This window comes from Parasteatoda tepidariorum, chromosome 8 (genome assembly GCF_982258835.1).
Source record: "Parasteatoda tepidariorum strain Cologne lab strain chromosome 8, Ptep-v5.0, whole genome shotgun sequence".
NCBI lineage: Eukaryota > Metazoa > Arthropoda > Arachnida > Araneae > Theridiidae > Parasteatoda > Parasteatoda tepidariorum.
This window is the reverse complement of record NC_141762.1, coordinates 52,508,444-52,532,977: the sequence shown is the minus strand read 5'-3', so window position 1 is coordinate 52,532,977 and position 24,534 is coordinate 52,508,444. Positions and strand designations below refer to the sequence as shown.

The 24,534-nt window shown below is 28.0% G+C and overlaps 1 protein-coding gene across 6 annotated transcripts in view; it reads right to left on the bottom strand.

The window, feature by feature from the left end:
• The window catches only part of LOC107438869 (NAD(+) hydrolase sarm1), a 120,568-nt gene that overhangs the window by 35,810 nt on the left and 60,224 nt on the right, over positions 1-24,534 (bottom strand). The window contains exon 1 of one of the 6 annotated variants that reach the window (XM_087150315.1): positions 6,904-7,242. The exons of the other annotated variants lie outside the window; for them this stretch is intronic. Coding sequence (XP_087006441.1) covers positions 6,904-6,948 — 45 coding nt within the window. The 5' untranslated portion in view covers positions 6,949-7,242. Of the gene's footprint in view, positions 1-6,903; positions 7,243-24,534 lie in introns of those variants that run through there. 6 annotated transcript variants of the gene reach the window in all.

Genomic DNA, 24,534 nt, shown 5'->3' with positions numbered 1-24,534 from the left:
GTCATTCCTGCTAAAAATAATGCGACAGTTCTTCGACGAACAGCTGTGTTCCAAAGAGATGCCTTGTTCTCTCGATGCCTCTTTTCCCTTACCTATTTTCTTGAAAAACATCTTAAAATAGACAAAGATTAATTCAGGTTGGGAGACACAGAAAGAAACACTCATGAGCAAAAAGGCGCTTCTCTTTGCTGATCAAGAATCATTTCATGAAATTTTTTAATGAGTATAAAATAATAGACAAACAAAAAGTAACGCTTTCTATTAAACAGCATTGTTTTATTTAAATTGCTTATTTTTTTATTTAATTAGATTTTGAGTTGACAGACAGTATTAATTTTATAAAATTAGCAGAGCGTTTGATTAGTATAATTTACAGCACAGTTGAGTAAACGTGAATAGAAATTTTCCATTTATATTTTCAGTAAAAAATGTTTACAATGGGCTATCAAATTTTGTATTTTGTTAAAAACGTATTTGATTCGCAGTGAGAAAAAATATGGTCAAAACTACCAAGATATGGTAAAATTTACAGTGTTTCTGGGGCTGTTTGGAGATGATTTTGGTAAATTTAGCAATGTCTTATAACAGGGCTGACCAACAGCAAAGAGCCCACGGACCAGAATTCCGGTCACTGATCACCTGGCGGGCCGCAGTTTGAAAAAGTTGAACAATAACCTCTTATACAATAACAATTAATAGTTGAATTATTAATTATAAAACAATAGAACAGAAGGATTATAAGCAATTTGCTTACATTTTAATGGGAAAACAGAGGCCGATCAGCCTGAATAAGAAGTTGGCGGGCCGCACGATATGTGTTGGCGGGCCGCCAGTTGGACAGCCCTGTCTTATAATATGTGATAAAATTTAAAAAATGAAGTAAAATTTGTTAGTTTTATCATGATATATTTGAGCGTGGCCTAAAAGCTATGTATTTGGTTAAATTTACTTTTTCAGTTTTGTTTTTCACTAAATGTGTGATAATAAGAACTGCAATTTTTGAAAATCGGAAAAATTTTGTCATAAAAATGGTTTGAATGTTGTGTATTTTGGTATCATTACCAGAATTTTTTGTTGTTTTTTGTTAGAAATGTCTTTACCATACAGTGCGGCAATTTTACTAGGCTTTTTTCCTCCGTGCACAAATGAAGGTCTGATTTGAATAATGGGCCTATTTAAAAGAAAGAATAGAGATAGCTTCACTTTCATATTTTCATGTTAATACTCATTTCGGTTACCAAACAGAGATCACAATAAATCAGATAGAAAACAATACATATATTGGACTTGTCAGAAGATAAGGATGAACTTAAATAAGATTTTAAATAAGACTTTCAAATAATACTTTTCAAAACCTGCACATCACAATAGGCAATCAAAAAACACCTTTTTTAATAATTACTTAAACGCAATGTTGTAAGCAAATCGTTCGATAAATAGCGAGCTTTCGAATCATCAGACAAATGTGATCGTGTTTGCATATCTAGGTTAAATCAGTATTGTCAATATAAATAACGAAATTCATTGAAACTTAGAATGAATACAAGGGAAAATAGATATAAATAGTTTAAATGAGGGATATTAATATTTTATTCCGAATTTAATGTTATCAAAAATTAGACGCATTATAAAATAAAAGTTATGTTCAGAACTTTTTTATTGGGAATTTTTCTTTATATATCTCCCTGATATATGCGCCGCGTAAAGCTAAGTGCATATATATTTATTTTTAACTTTCTTATAACAACTTAATATACATTGTAAAAACTGCAATGTAATATTCCACCAAATTTGATTTCAAAAAGTCCTAAAATATATATGTGAAGGAACACTCTTTTCAAGTTAACACTAAATCAAGCTTTCACATACAACTTAAATAATGGACGAAAGCTCTAAACACTTAATAGCAAAAAGTTTACGCCAAGATGACGCACCTTTACACCACACGTAAGATGTTTTTGCTTCCGAAGAATCAATGTTGGTGCGTTTTAGACATCATTTGCAGAAGTTGACAATCGATATAGAGTTGACGAGTGTTAGTGGTTGTCTTCAGTGCTGTTTTTCATTTACAGAAACTAAAGTTCGCTGTTAAAACATGTATGCATATTATTAGTTGTGTTCTAAGGATATTTACATTTTAATTTAAGTCTCTGTTAACTGTATTTAAAAATTTCATAATGTATAATTTGTATCCACTTCTGTTCTGTTAAGCCTAGTTTGAATTTGTCTTATTATTTTAAATTCTGTGCTACGCATATGTTTCATTAACAAACGAATTAGGGTATGTATGCAATCTAAATCACTCATTTTTGCACTGATTCCATTATATAGTATATCACATTTTACTATAATTATACATTTTATTGTTTTTCTATATTGATTTCAGTATGTATAACAATGTCTACGACTTTCAATATTGGAGTGTGTGGTATAGATATTTCATCATTTGACAGATTGTTTACATAGAATAAGTACAGAAATGTTTATAATTTTGTCCAATCCCTGCATATATTTTTTAAAATAAAAAGAAACTATTTTTTAGAACCCCTAATGTTGTTACAAATCATAAATATTTTTAAAGAAAATGAAATATAACCTGTCAAAATGTTACTAAAATTGTTAACTATCAAACAAGCAACACATCAATGTAATACGATCAAAATAAGTAAGACAAGCAATAAAACAAGCTCAAACCTTATCTGTTAAACTTACATTGTTATTCATCACCAAAAGACCTCTACCTATAACTAGCTATGTTCAACGGAATATTAAACAGATTTATGTATCTACGTGTCTGAAAAAGAAGTTTACGGTGATATCTACATTTGCCGTTTTCTTTATTTCATATAAGGCATACAATTTATGAAACGTACGTGCATAAAATCAGAAAGGAAGAGAAAAAAAGCTAAAAAAATTTGTATGTATATTATATTTTATAGTGTTATTATTCAACGTTAATATAAACCTAGCTTTATCAAAATAAACACTTAATTTTAAAATTTCATGGGAAATCATATTTAAAACACCAAAAAATTTTAAACAGAAATAAAAAGAATGTAAATAAAATGAGAGAGCCATATCTAGTGTTCTTAAACTCTCAGATCACTTCAATTTTTTCATCGTATATCGTTTATAAACTGGTTTAATTCATATTGGAAATAACTATTTCCAGACGTCTCCTTATCACGTTTTAAAAATCATTCAATCAGTTCATTAATTATCTTACAACATTGCTCTCACATGTTTTATTTTATTAGGTTTGATATTTTATGCTGAAATTGTATATTTTTGGGAGTGATTATAAATAAATAAAAAATTGCTCAAAGGTTTGTTACAAGTTCAAAAAATATAGCTTAGCTTTTACGACTTTTTATTCAAATTTAAACAATTTTTCATTATGCAGTGACAACATTATCATTGCAAAGATTCAGCTGATATTTTATCATAAAATGTAAGACAACAATTGCTCGTGTAACAAATATATTGTGTAATATATTTTATAATATGTATGAATATATTTTAACAATCACTAATTTACGAAAGTTGCTTGCGACGTCGTTTTTATCTAATTCACATGTATACGGCTGCACATTTGACATGCGTTTAATGCTGACACAGGCTTTTGCATAAAGCCTGTTGTTTAATACATTTTAACAATGGAGATTCTGTGTATTATATCTTTACGAAAAAAAGTTTAAGCTGAAAATTCACGAATCAGTAATTAAGAAAATATAAAAAGCCCTCATTATATTTTGCAACTAACTCTGGACTATCCATGAAAGACTATAACATTCTTACAAGCTATTTTGAAATTCATCAAATTATTACCAAAATCTAAGGTTTCTTTTGAACTTACCATAGATTTTGCCTTAAAACCTATATCTTGTGGTTCTAAGACAAAATCTTAGAACTTAGTGGGAGTATAATCTTTCTAATTGCAATATCTACAGTAAACTACCAGATATTTTGAGCGTATAAAATTCTGTTGTGATACAGTTTGTGCAAAATTCGGCCCCAAAATATTTCGTTCAAGAATAAAATATTCCTAAATAATGATAATTTTTACACGTAGAATGTGTCTCTAATAGATTCTGCTATGATTTAGTTTGGGCGAAATTATATGTTCCACAGATAATATTGTTACTCTCACCAGTTAAATTATTGCCATTTTTTTTTAAATGAGGAATAATTTTATTTTGTAAACAAAAATTGTGAAAAAAAGGGAACTTTAATTAGTTAAATATAAAAGTATGTATTACATGTCTACAGAATGAAACAAAAATTATTAGCGACACATTTAAGTTTCATCGAGATTCAGTTAATTATTCTGCAAAGACATGGCTATTAATAGTTCTGCTTCAAACAAAAGTTATTTTGTAGACACTTGGATTGTTTTGCGATATACTTCGCAATATTGAGCACTTTTGCTTCCGGACACAAAATCATTTATTACGATATTTTGATTGTGTGTGTTTGTTTATGTGTTTGATCTGTCACCGATAGATTCTGCTTTGAAGGTATTTTGTTAGTGGAATAAATTAATTCCACTAAAATTCTGAACTTTATCTCTGTGTGAGTTAACTAAACTTCGTGATCTTTTTCTCAATTTTCGATTCAAGTTTATGAGATGATAGAATATGACAAAATGCATATAAAGTAATAGTTCTTATAACACGGATAAAGAAACTCTCATCGATTATATTATGAATCCTTCGCAATACTATATCACCAATTTCATAAAAGAATAATGTTAACTGAATTTTTAACAATAAACTAGGAATCTAAGCATAAATCCACGGTAGTAAAAGTATTTCATGGAACATTAATAACAAAACTAATTTTAAAAGCATGAAAACAGCAACAATATTTCTATTATATATAATTAAGACAAATATGTCTAAAACGATGCAGGAAAAATACTTAGAAATGAAAATTTTGCTTAAAATTGGAATTTAATTGCTATTAGTCTATTTTGAATATCATAGATATTAACATAAAATGTATGACAAGCGTACAAAAATTTATATTGTTCATACTGTCAAAAAAGAAAACTTAAATATTTCATATGGGGTTTGTATAGCATGCAGAACTAGCCACCTTTCAAAATTATCGTACAACATATAAATTTTAATGGTGACTAAGGGGAATACTCAAGAATATATTTAAATATTCTGATTCCCCAATCCTAACACCTTAATTACTCCTAAGACTTTCAATTTTAACTATTTTCAAGCGATATCCGCGATACTGTCTAATTTAAAAATCTATTCGGTTGCCATTAAATCACACAAATCATCTTAAGTATGAGTTCATGAAATTTCAGCACAGTAGGCAACAGAACTCATCCCAATCCTCTATGTACTCTCGACCTTTTGAGCCGTAACTTGAGTATCGTATAATATATACCAGCTGCTATTGCTAAAGTTCCAAAATCATTAATTGGTGTGACAGTATGCGGCACCATAGCACAGTTTAGGTTTAAAACTTCTACAGCTATTTCAGAAAGGATCAAAAATTAATCTAAATAATTACTTCGTAACTAAGTATTAATAATTTCTATAAAAATACCTACTAGTCAATACCTGCTAGTCAATAATTAGATCAACTATCCTGCTTTAAATATCTTATACAAGAGAAATTTTTCTCCCATGAAAAACTAATATTAATTAAATTTAATTAATGAATTAATATTTGAAAAAACTGCTTTAACATCAACTACAAATTTAAAAAAAATTATTTCAACTTGAGTGCATGAATAAAAAGTATTTTATTAACGATTGAAAATTTGAACAAGATATATAAATATACATAGGAAGAGTGTCAACTAATAGTAGGAATTGAAAAATGAATCTAAATAAGTACTTCACGTATAACTAATTTTTTTTACACTATTTAAATTATTACTTTAGACAACCTAACAAACTCAATAATAACTATAGTGTTGCTATAGATAGAGAAATACCTGAGTTTGTGATGCATGTCTATAGATTACTTTCCCACATTATAAATGCATGCACAGAAATGCATATCCATAGATTATTTTCCCATATAATTAAAATTTTGAAGAATTCAAAAGCTGTAAATATCACATTTTCATACATTTGTACTGTATAATAACTATAGTATAATAATAACTATAGTATTATAATAACTATAGTTATATTAGTATAGTATAATAATAACTATAGTATAATATTATAACTATAGTATAATAATAACTATGGTATTATAATAACTATAGTTATATTAGTATAGTATAATAATAACTATAGTGTAATAATAACTATAGTATTGTTATAGATAGAGAAATACCTGAGTTTATGATACATATCTATAGATTACTTTCCCACATTATAAATGTATGCACAGAAATGCATATCCATAGATTATTTTCCCATATAATTAAAATTTTGAAATATTCAAAAGCTGTAAATATCACATTATCATACATTTGTACTGTATAATAACTATAGTATAATAATAACTATAGTATTATAATAACTATAGTTATATTAGTATAGTATAATAATAACTATAGTATTATAATAACTATAGTTATATTAGTATAGTATAATAATAACTATAGTATAATATTATAACTATAGCATAATAATAACTATAGTATTATAATAACTATAGTTATATTAGTATAGTATAATAATAACTATAGTGTAATAATAACTATAGTATTGTTATAGATAGAGAAATACCCGAGTTTATGATACATATCTATAGATTACTTTCCCACATTATAAATGTATGCACAGAAATGTATATCCATAGATTATTTTCCCACATAATTAAAATTTTGAAATATTCGAAAGCTGTAATATCACATTATCATACATTTGTACTGGAGTAAACAAAAACACACAACAAAGTTTACATAAAATTCAACCTTACCGATTCTTGTTTGTCCTCATCATTCACGCTTGTTATAAAAACCATTGTTAATATTCTCACAGCGTGTTACGAATATTTACAGTAGCTGGCGCTATTTCCAACTCACAGGTGCCAACTTTATTTCGCTTGTGCAAGCAGAAATAATTGAATGTCCAACTTCAAAAAAACCCATGTGAAAAAGTCTACGTAAGAAACGATGACCCAAGTCGGAAGGGCTCCAGTTTTCTTCTGGATTGTTCTAGATGTCTCTTCACAGCATTAAACCTTAAACTTATTTCTCTAATCCTGCCTCATCGAGGAAAGGTGTGTTTATACGACCACGCGTTTTTTGGTACGAATGGGCGGGTATTAGGTAAGAATAAAAGTTTAGGAATTGTGAGTCAGAATTGGCCCCAAAAAAAGAATCTTGGATTACAGATTTGGAAACGTATGAGAATCTGCCAACTCGGAAGAGTTTGTTCACAGAAAAAAAGTTCCAAAGTAAAAGAATGTAGAGATTGCACGATGAATTAGAAGTCTCTTGACGCAATTATCACGTAGCCTTGTTCGTTTCGCAAATCATTTAGATGTGGGCTACCGGCCATAACCAAGGTTAGTCACAGACATGTTAGTCATTTATTTCATTTAAAATAATTAAATTTGATAAATATTTTCGAGATAAGAATATTATTCCACGATTTCGGGGTACTGTTGGAAAAAAGAATTGCGATGAATTAAAAATAGAGAAAATATTTAGGATTAAATTATAATGTAATAGGGTCAATGGATTTTGCTTAGGAAAAATGGTGGTCATATTCTGTATCTTTTTAGTTGCTAAGAACGAATGAAGATTACATTCCGAGTTTCGCTATACGAGCATTTACAAGACACTCAGCAAAAGACAGATATAAAACGACGAAATAAACAGTATCACAATTGGAAACAGCTCGTGAAATAATTTTTGGAATTAGACCAAAAATTACGCAGAATTACAAAAATTTACGCAATTAGTTACGCAGTAGATGCATGGAAAAGGTTGTATTGATTTCCACTGAAAAATAAGTGTTTCTGTTGAGCGGTTAAAAGCGTTGAAATCTGTTAGAATTTCATACATAATTTTTGGAATTAATTAAAAAAGTTGTCAAAAAATTCTTTAGCCGCACTACAGAGTAAGTTTTCTGAATTCCAAAACATTCAGTTACGCAGTAGATAACATGAAAAAGGCTATATTCATGTATTCCACTGAAAAATATGTGCTTTTTTTGAACGGTAAAACGGGTTAAAATCTTAATACATATTTTTTAGAATTAATCACAAAGTTTGTCAACCAATTAAATCAGTTATAAAAGTTGCCAACAAATTAAATTTGTTATAAAAGTTGCTTTAATCGCAACACAGAATCCTAAAACTGCTCCAAATCCCAAATCAATCAGTCACCTCATTGAAAGGTGAAAAAACATGTGTTTCAGATTATAGAATCTTATTGGTTAGAACACAATCCTAGGCAAGAAGGCACAATTTTCAAACCTGATTTAACGATTTCAGTTTTTTCAACTCTTTTAATTGATTGCGAAAACTATGTATGAAATTCTTGAAGCATTCATTATCAATGCACTGTTATTTTTATTTCATATTTTTTGTCCATAATTTTCTTAGAAGTTATTTAGTTTTAAATTCGAGTACTCTTTCAATGGATGGAGAGTACATTCTCAGAAATATCGATTTAACATTGAACCACGGTATTGGTACCGTCATTCATAATGTCGAAATAATTTGCTGAAACTTTAATTAAGTATTAAATCGAACCGTGTTTTGGTTCAAGTGGTACCATGTGATGATGTTAAAGCGATAACACTAACATGGTACGACGTAGCTCTAAATTAAGAATACAGCAAATTCGAATTTTATTATGGTTCACGCTCTCCAACGTTTCGAATGTAAACGTGGACTATTGTGAAATTGATATTATGAGAATATGTTTACATATGTTAAAAAAATAAAAATATGTTTACAAAAAAGAAGAAAAATACATGCACAAATACATGCAAAGTATAGACTTTCTCTCAAAATTTACTTTCAATGCTCCCTTTAATATCAAAAAAAAAAAAAAAAAATGTTTAAAAATGCTAGTCATGATCACAACCTTTTCTAGGGGCAAATAATACATCGATTCGCTACTCGAAGATCTATTTTGTAATAATTATTGTCAAGTAAATATTAATTAAGACATTAAAACAATAAAATTTTGAGATTCAAAATAAGGTGAAAGGTCAGACAAGCAGAAAGGTGATCTAGAAAACATAAATGCTTGAATAATAATAAAATCTATTTATAATAGGGTTGATGAACTTATAATAATGTCACACATAAACCGAAAGTACACTGAGAGAAAAAGTATGGTCAAAACTACCAAAAAATGGTAACATTCACCTTGTTACTCGCCCTATGGAAACAACTAAAAGCTCCGTGATTTTTACCAAAGTGCTTTGATGATTATTTTGTAGAACTAACAATAAAATATGGTTTTGCAATGTGTGGTAAAATGTTGTGACTTTATCAGGATAACTTAGAGCATGGCATAAAAACCGTTTATTTGGTTAATTTTACTTTTCAGTTTCATATTTTTTTAGTGAAGTGGTAATAAGAACTATAATTTTGAAAACCAGAATTTCTGATAAGTCGTTACCATGTGAACGAAAAAATTACGAGATAAATGACTTAAACACCGTATATTTTGAATTTATTAAAAATATTTTTCTGCCAGAAATGCTATTACCAAACAGTACGGAAATTTTTTCAGAATTTTTTTCTCCGAGCACTGATATAATTTCTCGTAAAAAATGATAAATAAATATTCATTAAACAGTCAATAACAACCATAAATAACACCATAATAAGATGATAATACATAATAAACCATAAATACGATGGTATTCAAACTGTTAACTGTGATAAAAACTGTTTATTATCTGCATAATACGGTTAAGCAACGAGAATTTTATCGCACTAACTATATCCACCTTATGAAGCCACCTAGTTCTTTGCGGATGGGTACATATTATAGCCAAGAAGGCTAATCTGCGAACATCATGACCGACAGATCAGGGGTTCGAGTCCCAGTTGTCACACTACAATATTTCCTCCATTCCCTTCAACACATAAAAAGTTTCCAGTGTCTGCACCCACTCCTCCAATTTAAACTCTGGACTATTAGAATACGATACTCTCATTCACCCATAGATGGCACCACCATAAAGCTGCTTAGCACAAAAAATTCTAATATTTCTCATCTCATTCGATCGGTGAAACAACCAGATAAACTAATTAAAACACATTACGTGGTTTATTTGATAAAACACAACTCAACCGCAACCAGACTCCAGTGCCCATTACCTGCCTAAAAGCCTAGCCGATGCCCAGTTACATTTCTTTTTTTTTACGGTTTTGAAACCATGCTAGTTGCAAATGGTTAAAACCATATAGTTTTGTATTCATGTTTTTTTTTAACCATACCAGTTGTAAACAGTTTCAAATCCGTAAAGGCAAAAAATATTCTTTATCGTAAACTTTACCGGACAGACTTCTGCCGGTTATTTTATCGCAATTTTAGAATGAAAATTCTAACAGGGAGTAGACTTGCCTCTTTTACGGCGTGCTTACAATGAAAAAAGCTCAACCAACAAAATTAAGAAAAAATAATTGTTGAAGAAGAAAAAATAATTGTTTAAATTTCATTTTGCAACTCGCCTCAAAAGGACTCACGACTTTTCACTTTTTAATTTCATAGGAAAAGAAAAAGAGTGTACTAATGCCTATTTTTTAACTAACAAGGACTGAGAAAAACGAAATAGTAATTGAGATGTATCTAACCAAGAGTAATAATAACTCCTCTAACTGGCGGACGCATTCGAAAGATGGAAAAGAAAAAATTGCAAACGATGTAATGAGAAAAAGGCAGCTGTAGATCTTCATAAAACGATTAGAACTTCTCTTTCATGCGCCTCACAAACAAAACGACTGCGATCATTTTCTTCTAAATGACCGATCATCTCCTCTGAAATTAAACACAGTTAAGAACTCCACCCGAGCACAACTCCACGAGGCACCAAAGTTCATCATACTTTTCTGGGTCAAAGTTTTTATTATTCAGTTATGGTGCTATAAGAAAAAGGTTTAAATTCCAATTCTGTACTGAAAAAAAAGGTATGGTAAAAGCTATCAGAATATTGTAAAATTTACTGTATTTCTGGCTCTATGGGAATACCAAAAATCTTTCATTTTTATAGAAGGGTTTTGGTAATGCTTTCGGTGAAATCAGAAATGAGATATGATTTTATAAGGAGTGAAAAAACTTGGAAAATGTGTTAATTTTATCATGATACTTTAGAGAATGGCATAAAAACCATTCATTCGATCAAATATATATATATATATATATATATATATATATATATATATATATATATATATATATATATATATATATATATATATATATATATATATATATATATATATATATATATATATATAAATAATATATAATATATATGTAACACATGTTGTCCCGAGACTAACAATGAAAACAACATTTTTTTTGCAAAATTTTTTTTTATTCATCAACATAATCACCTTTTAGGGTGATACAATCGTTCCAACGCTTTTCCAATTTTTCAATACCATGTTTATAAAAAAAATTATCTTTCGCTTCAAAATAAGCTTCAGTTTCAGCGATGACCTCCTCATTTGAGCCAAATCTTTTCCCCTGGAGCACTTTTTTAAGATCAGCAAAGAGCCAGTAGTCACTGGGGGCTAAATCTGACGAGTATGGGGGGTGGGGAAGCAGATCAAAGCCCAATTCGTTCAATTTTGCCATTGTTTTCATCGACTTGTGGCAGGGTGCATTGCTTGGTGAAAAAGGATTTTTTTTCTCTGCATGTGCGGTCGTTTTTTTGCTATTTCCTCCTTCAAACGCACCAGCAAGTCAATATAATAATCACTGTTGATCGATTTACCTTTTTCGAGGTAGTCAATGAAAATCACGCTATGCGTATCCCAAAAAACTGACGCCATGACTTTGCCAGCTGACTGCTGCGTTTTCGGACGCTTCGGACGGCTTTCGCCAGCTGTGCGCCACTCAGATGACTGCCGCTTCGACTCTGGAGTGTAGTGATGTAACCATGTTTCGTCCATGGTCACGTAACGACGCAAGAAATCTTTTGAATCATCGACTCGTTGCTGTTTTTGTTCCATCGAAAGCAATCGCGGCACCCACTTGGAAAAAACCTTTTTCATGCTCAATTTTTCATGAAGGATAGTAAATACACTTCCATATGATATCTGTGTCATCTCAGCAATCTCACGGAGCTTCACTTTACGATCTTTCATTATAATTTTTGTCACTTCACTCACATTTTCCGGTGTAACGGCTTCCACAGGTCTACCCGAGCGTTCCGCGTCATTTGGGTCGGTACGACCACGTTTAAACTCGGCAAACCACCGACAAATCGTTGCTTTTGATGGACAAGAGTCCGGGTAACATTTGTCAATCCATTGTTTCGCTTGCACGGTGTTTTTACCCATTAAAAAACAATGTTTTATCAGAACAAGAAACTCTGTTTTTTCCATTTTTTAAACAAACTACAAAACGACTTTACTCCAACCTCGATAACTCAGCTGTTTCTGGTCCGATTGACTTAAAATTTTGACACGTTTCAAGCAAAGGTTAGTACTCTAGAAAGACCTGGTTACTGGTTTACTACAAGCGCCATCTCTGGGTTAGTCTCGGAACTTATTGATCCATGTGTTATATATATATATATATATATATATATACATATATAAATATATATACATACATATACATATACATATATATATATATATATATATATATATATATATATATATATATATATATATATAAATATATATACATATATATATTATATATATATATATATATATATATATATATACATATATATATATATATATATATATATATATATATATATATATATATATATATATATATATATATATATATATATATATATATATATATATATATATATATATATATATATATATATATATATATATATATATTATCAAATTTATTTTTCAGCATCGTAATTTTTTGCTAAATGTGTGATAAAAAGAAATGAAAACTGGAATGAATGGTGTAAATACCGTATGCCTTAATTTTATTAACCAAAATTATGTTTTTTTTGTTTTATTAATTTTTTTACGAGGTTATTGCCACAGAATACGGTAATTTTGCCAGATTTTTTTTCTCCGTGTATGTATTTTGTGTTAGCAACTTCTTAAAAAAATGTATAACAGAGAGAATTTAAGCATCAATAAATAGAGAATTATGTTTTCATTACATAGTTAAAATTTTTTTCACAGTATTGTACCGAAATATCGCTCCGATTTGTTGAAACTTTAATATGGTGCGAAGTTCAAGAATATCGTACTTTCTAAACCTGATACTACGGTTCATTTTTAGCAGTAACGTGGCTCAATTTGACACTTTAATAAGGTTGCAGCAAATATGTACGATATGATTCAAGATAGAAAAAAAATTAAGGTTCAATGCTAAACCGTTTCGTCAAAGAAACTTCAAACACCGTGAAAAATACTGGCACCTTGAATGCAGCATTGGTAAAATCCAATTTATTTAAAAATTTTCCTTTTTATCATAAACTTTTATTCCGTAACTTTGACAGTAATATTTATTTAATTACAGTGATTTTATAGTAAATATTGCTGTAAAAATTACAGTACAGTATAAGATTTTGTGTTTCGTGAAAATTTATGGTAAAAATGGATTTTTCGGTAAAAAGTACTGACACCCAACCTGAGTGTCGGTACTTTTTATGGTAAATTGATCTGGGATTTTTTACCGCGTAGCACGAAATATACTTAGGTATCGAAATAATTATGAGTTAAAACAAAAAAGCACTAGTATTAAATATTTAATAGGTCGGAGATAAAAAAAAGAAAATATATTTTATGATATTTTATGAAACGTGAATATATTTTATGATTATTTCAAATAGAAACGTCAGTGGAAATATAAATAAATAACGCACACATATGTTTTTATAACTATACATGGGCGTTGCCAGAAACAATAGTGTCATTTTTGTAGTTTGAACATCTATGCTTTTGCCCCACCTTTATATTTTGCTTTGAAACGATTATTACACAGATTAAATAAACTGAAAGGCAACATAGTTACAAAAGTTTAATAGCATTTTTCCTATTTTTAAAGGCATAAATACTTTTTGAATTCAAGTTATTGAAGTATGACAAAACTCTCGTTCAAAGTTAAAGTAAAGCGGTGCCTTAATTGCGGCATTTTTTCAACATTATAAAATGATTAAACATAAAATGAATTGACAAAAATATAAGAAATTAGAAAATATTACTTTCCGAGTTGATAAATGACATGGGTTTTTATTTTTTATTTTGTCTCGTATTAAAAGGTTTTTTAAATTCAAATAAATATTGAAGGTTTAAAAAAGAATGCGTCACGACCAAGTGAAGTTAATCGAATTAGAAGTTTACTTTTTACGAGTTTTGAAGATTTTAATTAGTTAGAGAGCCTGGCGCTCATTATTATGAACATAATTTAAAGAATAGAGACAATATTAACGTTATTGTTGTTGTTGTTGTCGTTTGACAAGTGCAGAGAAGTACAAGTTAAATGGAACCAAAGGCATGGAGCACAGCCCTGGCCACAGCTCCGACTTTTTCGGAATAAAGGGTGTCATGGCAGCAGTATAATTATATTAATTATTACGTAATTATATTAATAATTACGTAAATATTGACGTAACGTTCTTTTAACATATTGTAGTATATATATATATATGTATGTATATATGTATGTATATATATATATATATATATATATATATATATATATATATATATATATATATATATATATATATATATATATATATATATATATATATATATATATATATATATATATATATATATATATATATATATATATATATATATATATATATATATATATTTATATGTGTATATATATATATATATATATATATATATATATATATATATATATATATATATATATATATATATATATATATATATATATATATATATATATATATATATATATATATATATATATATGTATATATATATATATATATATATGTCGTATAGATATGTCGTAGACTAATTAAAAAATTTAACAATTTACAATGCTAATATAATAGAAATAATCTTTAATATTTTTTAGTTTGATATTTTAAAGCATATTACAACCAGCCTTTATGATTTCTAATTATAAAGGCATCTATTTAATTAGATAATATCCAATTAGAAAACTCATATTATCTAATTAGTAACCACGTAACGCAAATGCGGATTGATTCCATCAAAAAGTCCTCCACGAAGACAAATTTCTTCCAATACTTGATCCAAAAGCTCCCTTGTCTTCTGGATTGTGTTCAAAATGACGAGGCTACGGAGTTGAACGTAAGTAGTAGTAAAGCCAAAAATTGGGTCGGATGTTCAACGACGGTTATAAAATAAAATTAGAAAATGTGTTAATAAATGTGTAAATTACAATATGCCTCCTCTACTCAAAGCTGTTTGCAAGCTGCCAGAAATAAATAAGGGTAATTGAAAAATTAATTATAAGATGAGAAAAAAAAATATGGTAAAATTTTCAATGTACCTGGCTCTGTGGGAACACCAAATAGACGGAAATTTTTACTAAAGCGCTTTGATAATGGTTTTGGTAAAATTAACAATAAAATATTGTTTTTTAATATGAAGATATTTGGTAAATGTGGTAAAATTTTACAATCTTATCATGATACCTTACGGAAAAATCATTTATTTATAATAAATCATAATAAATAATAATCATAATAAACCGTAATTTATAAAAAAAAATTTATAAATAATTCATTGTCATAAAAATCATTTATTTGGTAAAATTTACTAAACAGTTTGGTACTTTTTACTAAATGTGTGGTAATAAGAATTATAATTTTAAAAACCGGAATTTTTTCAGAAAATCATTAGCATAAGAATGGTTTAAATAATGTGTGTTTTGATTTTATTACCAGACTTATGTTGTTGTATTTACTAGAAATGTCTTTACCATACAGTACGGTAATTTTACCAGAATTGTTTTTTTCAGTATATTTACTAATTTGCCATCAATGTGTAGGCTTAATGCAATAAACGAAAAATTTCAAGCTGATTAGAAAATATTGAAAGCTTTTCCAATTGGCATAACGCACTGCAAAATGATGGTAGCTGTTAGCATATGGCCAGATTCTTTATTTAGCTCATAATCCATATAAATAGCTGAATAAAACACTCGAGCTGAATACTGAGAACTTGTTCAGTTAGCACAAAGCATTGCAAAATGACGGTGGCTTGTTGGAAAAATCCAGGTTTTTCAATTAGCCTACGATTTATGTAAATAATATATATATTTATTTTTAAAAAAAAAAACATGAACAATAAACAATAACACATAATATTTGCGCGAGTAAAGTTGAGAGTGTACAGGTTAAAAAAAAGTAAACCTAAATGTTAGAAGCACTGTAAATGCTTTGTTTGTTAACAAATTGTTTAATCATCTCTTTTATGAAGAATAAAAAATCATAAATCAGTAAAACACATAAAAAGGGCTTTGTTAAAAGAAATTAATTATCTTACTCCAAAATTCTAAAATTCTCTGAATTAGCATTGCTTTTTTTTCCATCTTAGATAAGTTGAACAACCCCAGCTGTTGTCAAATGATTTTGTTTATTTATCACGCTGTCGGCATCATTTCAACTTTGTGTATAAACTTCAAAAAGAATTAAGTTTTTGTTTCGAGCTGACGTATTGTAAATGTAGGTCATTAGTTCTTGATGTCGGGTCATTACTTCAAGTTGATTTAAATGCATTTGAAATCTGAGACGACATTAATTTTAAAAAAATTCCAACTTTAATAAATTGCATAATGCTGCATGATCTAACCTGCACTGTTTCAAATTATTTTATCGTTGCTTTGCTTGCTTACAGACCCTTAAAAGCTAGGTATTAGAGAGAGCATTACACGTCTGTTTCAAAATAATAGAATAATTAAAATACTCGGCATCAAAAAGTATATTATTTTATTTATTTGTTTTTTGCTTACTTAAATTAATTAAGAAAAATAATATTAATTAATAAATTAATAAAATTTAACTAGTTAAAGTTATAAAGTTCACAGTATTTTTAAACATTAAAAAAGTCATACAACATTTAAAAATATCAATCGAGCATAAGTTAATTCGACAATTTATTCTTGAAAAAAATCAAAATATTAGAATATTTCATTATAAAAACTAAAATTCGATTATAAGTGGAAAAAAAAGTTACTTAAAATTTGGCAACATCACCTTTACCTTTGATATTCACTATCTCGCATGAAATAGTTAAGCTTATTTTTGTCCACATTATTCCAAATAAACTTAACTCTCCCACTATTTTAACTTTATCGGAGTAAACGCTTGCAGTTTTTTCCTTACTATCGCTCGTAACCTTTAACTTGGATTAAGATCTGATGAACTGACTAGTCACGGTTACACTGAAAATTTGCGTTGCTCCGGCTAGATCTTAGTTGATTTTGACGCATGAAGTGAAGCTGAATCTTCTGCGAAAACTAAAACTTCAACCACAGAACATGAGACCAAAAAAAATCGATACAGGAAAGTATGATGTTTGCATTGGAAACGGAAAGAAGAAATTAATGTTTCTAAATCAAGAGCATTACGGAGTTTTCATAAATTTAAGTTTCAATCTTGTGTTTCAAATTATAACCCCTTTTAAAAATTTATGGGGAATAATAATGAAAAAACTACAAGAAGTTACTTCTACAAACAAACTTGAGCAAGTTGAGAACATTAAGTTTATTTGGGCTAATGTAGACGAAAAAAAGCTTGTTCGTCCATGCAAGATCGTTTGTATGCAATTATCAAACTTAAAAGCGATGCTGCAAATCATAAAATAATTTTATTTCTTTATTTAAATATTAATTTTAGTGTTTATAATAAAATATTTAAATATTTTGGACCACATAAAAAAAATTTCTTAATTTCAAAAATAATTTGCTTATGCTTCATTTAGATTTATAATATACAAAAATACTGCAGCTTTAACTCAATTTGTAATTTAATTTAAGAAAGTATAAAACAAGCAAAATAAGATAATTTTTAATGTAGAATTTTTTTAATTATTCCGATATCTTGAATCAGAGCTTTAGTAGTATACATTAAAGATTAAAAAATAATTTAATGCAGATTATTTTTCCACGCAATAATATTTGTTTAATCTTTTAATTTTTTGAAATTTTTTTGAGAACTCATTGCAACGTATTTTAATAAAAAATATTTTTCAAAAAAATGAATTAGAAAATCCATTTGTAATCCACGTGAGACGACACGCATGATAAATCCATTGTGTTCGGAGTTAAAGTAATAGTTTTGATATTATTTATGAATGCATACCTAGTTAAAAAATCACGTCTTCCCAGTCTCCCATTATGACGCGGCCGTGCATTGTTTTCAAAACAGATTTGGCATTTTAGTCATACAGGTGTGAAATAGTGATGATGAAATCGGTTATAATAATTTGTCTGCTTCGAAAAACTATTAGTTTTGTTTCAAAAAAATACAAGCTTTAAACTATCAACGAATAATTGCGTTTTATTCTACTTAGACCATTTCACATGCGTTTTCTTTGTAAGCATTTAAAATTTTAATACCTTATTTTGTATTTGTTATTGAAGCATGTTGCCACACTTAAACAAAAAATCACATTGATACCTAATAATCTATTCAATTTTGATTACCAATAGGACAACCAGAAGTAAGATAGTTTTGATAACCAAAAGTAAGATAGTTAAGTCATATTATTTGTAGGTACTACAGTCAACAGGTGATGACTGTACACAGGTAGAGCAAACGCGTGATATTTTATCTCTGCAGAAGTTAACCAAACAATCGAAAGAAAAATCAAGAAAATATAATTATCATAAAGCATAGCAACGAAAAATAAAATACGAGTATTATGCAATATTCTAATAGTATTATAAAATATTTTGAAGTATTATACGATAATATAAAAATATGTATGAAAAAAATAAACGTGAATATTTGTGAAATTAGATTTTGTAATTTCGTAACCGGCGTTGGACAAGCGGCCCAATTTTGAGTTAACGACTACTAATGCTCAGCTCCGTAACCTGGTAATTTTGAACCCAATCTAGAAGACAAGGGAACTCTTGGATCAAGTGTTAGGACTGACTTGCCTTCGTGGATGACTTTTTGATGGTATTAACCCTCTTTTACGTTACATGGAGATGAAAACCACGATCACTTCCCATGGTTAGCCAGACGAAAAGGGTATTCTAACCCAAGATCCGTCTAACACTGAGGATATTTAAAGTTAGCAGTGTGGTTGGTACGAGGCGGGAGCAGAATTCGTATCGACCAGCCAAAGCAGGGATTCGAACCTGGGTCGCCTCATTGGGAAGTAAACGCCACCGAGGCTCCGATTTTAATATGATATATTTTTAGATCTGAAACATTTCAAATATATATATATATATATATATATATATATATATATATATATATATATATATATATATATATATATATATATATATATATATATATATATATATATATATATATATATATATATATATATATATATATATATATATATATATATATATATATATATATATATATATATATATATATATATATATATATATATATATATATATATATATATATATACATATATTTGCTTTTAGAGTTGTGAGACGGCTTTAGACGAAGCAGGTGACTCTACCAAGATGATGTCCACAAACGGTGAGCTGAGATCCAATGTTGCATCTGCAGTTTCCTAAGCCGCAATGACTCTTGATAATAAATTAAGCTGTACACGCAAAACATATAATTACAAATAAATCAAAAACATCACATGTTTGTATTTCATGACAAGAGAACAGTAAAGTTTGAGAGCTTTAACGTTAAATTTACTTTAATGTATTAACAAAATATTTGCTTGCAATTATAAAACTCGTTCCCCAAAAAAATAATTAACTGTGTGCAAAGAAACATTTATTTATAATTATTCCATTATTTTTGTTGTTTAATTTAATAAGATAAAAATAAAATTAAACCGTATGGTATATAAATGTTTTCTCAGTTTAAACTATGTCATTTTACAAAAGTAAAAACTTGAGCGAAATCAGTTTGATAGTTCCCAAGAAACTAAAATGTAATAATACGATTTTTGTCAAAGTATGAAAAGTGATAAAAATAAATAGCAAGAAACTAGAAAGTAAATTGCAAACTATTAAAAGAAAAACCTTAACGTTAAGTTAATATCTTGTCGCTAAACGAATAGAGAACAGACAGCCGATAATTACATTAAACACTTCGCTATTTAAAAAGAGGAAGAACAAAATAATAACGATTCTAACCTTGACCTCCTCGATCACAGGTAGAACAAACAGGTATGTGTTTCATATCACGTGCACCTATTGGAATTTAGGAAGATGGGTCTACGCCAGTAAAAATTGTTGATATTTTTTTCTTCCCTTTTTCGCGAGAAAGTAGATATTCATTTTTTTAGAACAAAATCTGAAGATGGTCTACCTAAATGTACAATTATTAATATGCTAATAAATGTGCAATTATTAATATACAATTATAAAAATAAACGTATATTTAATTTAAATTTTAGGAAATAGTCTCACAAACAAGATAATTGATATGTATAGATAATTGGTATAGAATTAATTTGAGTAATCGTCCTTTTAAGAAAAAAAATGAATTAATATTAATTTTTTGTTAATGAAATCTTGTTTAATCTGGTGTAACTTTTTAAAAAATTGTTTCAAATAAAACCAATGCAAATCATAATGTTGTAAATTTTTTGCATTTAATTAACAGTTTAATAACACAAGGAGAAAAAAATTCTGTTAAAACAACCATTCTGAATGGTAATGACATTTCTGGCAAAAAGAAAACATAATTCTGGTTAATAAAACAAAATTATACGGTATTTAAACCATTCATTTGTTAATTTTTACGCTCATATGGTAACGGTTTACTGGAAATTCTAGTTTTTAAAATTATCTCTCTTATTACCACACATTTAGTAAAGAAAATACGAAACTGAAATGAAATTCAACCGAAAATTTAATTTTTGTGCCATGATTTAAGGTATCATGATAAAATTACCACACTTAACAAGTTTTATCACAAATTACGAAACCATATTTTATAGTTAATTTTACCAAAATCATTACCAAAGCGTGTCTGTCGAAATTACCAAATTTTTGTGGTATTTCTATAAAACCAGAAACTTAATAAATTTGACCATATTCTAATAGTTTTGACTATACTTTTTTTCTCAGAGCAAATGAGAAACTATTTTTAGGTATGCTAAAAATAATTCCCAATAAAAACGCAACTTTAAGCTTACTTTTTTACTTTATTTTTAGGTATGTTTATTAAAATGGAAACGTAATCAGTGTATCTAGAAACAGCTAAGAGCATACCTACTGCTCCGGTCGGTGCTAAAGAAAGCATCCCATTTTTGTCTCAGCACTGAGGATGGCACACGATTAAATAGCATAGAAATAGCATAGAAATAGCTTTATTTTCGGAGTTACTTTATACATTTAGTTATTACTAATATCATTATTAAATAAAATAATTGTAATAAACAAAAAAGGTGTTACATTTCATTCAAACAACGTTTTAAAATCACAAATAGAAAAAATTTCTTTAAAACCTATATGCTTTTCGATATCCCAATAGTACACCTTCATCAGTCGGGTAATATACAAGAATGGTAAAAAAAGAGATGATTAAAGTCTGACAGAGGTTACGTCATTCAAATAGAGATAAATATACAGGGCCAGCAAATTAGCTAAATTAATGAAGAGTCAAAAAATTAATCGAGCCAAAATATAGCTCTTTTAGTATACTGTGAAAAATTACGGTAAAAAATGCAGGTACTCAAGGAGCTGGTACTTTTTAACGCAAAATCCATTTTAACCGGAATATGTTACGGAACGAAAATCTGTCTATCGTAATTCTTACAGTAATAAAAGCAAAATTCCCGAATCACTTTAACTAAATAAATATTACTGTAAAAATTACTGTATAATGTTTAACGGAAGAAATGGTTTTAACGAATTATGCACGGAAAGTGCCGGTACTTAATACCGTAATTTGATCGGGAATTTTGGAGCAAACTTTGTCGAATTTTAATCCTCTCCGTTTTTATCATTCCTGTCTTTTATCCAACTGGTGAAAGTGTATCATTATAATATCGAAAGGCGTCTAGGTTTTAATATATTTTTACTATTTGTGAAATTAAAACGTTGTTTTAATAAAAATTAATTTCATTTTAAATCTACTCTCGCGCAAAAGGATGTTATCAAAAGTTTTTGATAACAGTATTTATCCACAGCTACTGCAGCTAGAGCGATTGATTAACTTACAAAAAACAGAACATCCTACAACTTTACTATATGTGTACATAACGCATTTAAGATTTCGTAATAAAATTTTGTTACAAACGTATTTTTGTAGGATTGCATCAAGTTTATGAAAAATATAATATAGTGAAATAGGTGGACGAATAACAATAATAGAAAGACGATCTCTTTTCTTTATCAGCATCGATGATGATGCATTAAAATAGCTGTATAAACTTAACTATTTTTATTTGTGATTTTTACTTTATTTATAAATATATATTTTTTTAAAAAGTTGTTTCCCTCAAAACTATAGTTTTAAAAGTTTTGATTGCAAACTTGATAACCTATTTTTTGGGTTAATTTATACAAATATTTCAATAAGAACAACTGATCATCTTATTATTATAAGACGCCTTAAAATTTGTACAAAATGAGAACACATACAAAAACTTTCATAGCAAATTTTACTACTTATGTACATGGAAATATATGAAGTTATATTATATATATATATATATATATATGTTACAAATTTTTACCTCATGAATATAATATAAATGAAAATGGTACATCAAAATAGCTGCAGGTTCCTTATGATTTTTATTTGTGTTTTTTTTCTTCTTTATATACTTTTAATAAGAAAAGAATATTTGTTAGAAACAAATTTTTAATTTTAAAAAGGTTTGTTTCAAAACTCGATAAAGGAATTTTCTCCTGATTTATATACAGGTACTATCTTATTAAAAATTATAATATCATGCTATTTATGCAAATTTCAAACGCATAAAAAAGCTTTGGTAATAAATTTTTGAAATTTATTGCGAAATTTTCGAGTCACATCCGTTGTGTGGATAGAATGTGTTATACAGGAAATAAAACAAAATAAAATTTTCTCAACTTCTGAGCTTAAGTAGAATATGATTTTCCTATTATTTGAAATTAAATATGATTCAATTGCTGCATAAAGGATACAAGTGTCCTAGATTAGACTAACAGTTCATAAAAACTAGAGCAGAAAAACAGTTAAAGCAATTAGAAGAACGACTACTGCAACAAATTTATGTGAGGACTTAAAATTTTATTTCTCTCAGAGTTCCTGGGATTAACTCGAAAAATTTCCGACATCTTTTTTTTAACTCTTTTGTTCTGTTTTGATTTGATGTATTGCAAATATCGCCCTGTTCTCTGATTACAACAAATGTTAGTGTTGATAGCGAACGCTTTGAAATTATCCTAACGTGATTATCATTCATTGAAAAATTTAAAAAGCTTGTGATGTGGTTTTCAATAGTTTTTCTCTTGATTGCAACGCCACCTATTGAAAAAGGCTTGAACTAGACAGAAACAATTCTAAAAAAATTATGCCCCGTTGGATGAATTCGCAACAAGAATCACCTTAACTGTTTTCCTGTCATAAATTTTTGAAAAACATCACTCTTATTTAAGTCACCTTGCTTTCTTAGTACGTAGAAAATTGGTAGAGATTACTTGAAAAATACTTTTAAACGAATTTTTGTTTAGAACTAGTAAATACTGAAACACTGCACTTTATTGCCCTGTTTTTGAAAGCGTTGTAGAAAACATACATTATTTTTTGTTCATTTCGAAATTTAATACACGCATAATTAACTATTCCGGAATCCACTTTAATTAGGTTTGGTAAAATAAAGCAGTAATAGACAAATGAATGAGTTATAAAAGTAGTAAACATTTCCATTTAATTGGTTTGGTTGATCTTATCACGAAATTGGGAAATATGTTTACGAACACGTTAGTATTTTATTTCAAGGAAGTTTTAATCATTTCCACAACTATTCAATTTCAAGCGAAAAATGAGATTCTTAGATTCTAAGTTCGATTAATGGTGAGTGAAATTATTAAGTTCTGTATCATGTCAAATAAATTAGACACATTTCCAGACCAAAAATATTAACATTAGTTATTATTATTAATAATTAACTAAATGATTATCAATATTAGATTATGATACTAATTATTATTATTAATAATATTTATTATTGTTAATAATTATAATTTATTAATATTAATTAATATTATTTATTATTAATAAATCATTCCTGCAAATGTTTGCA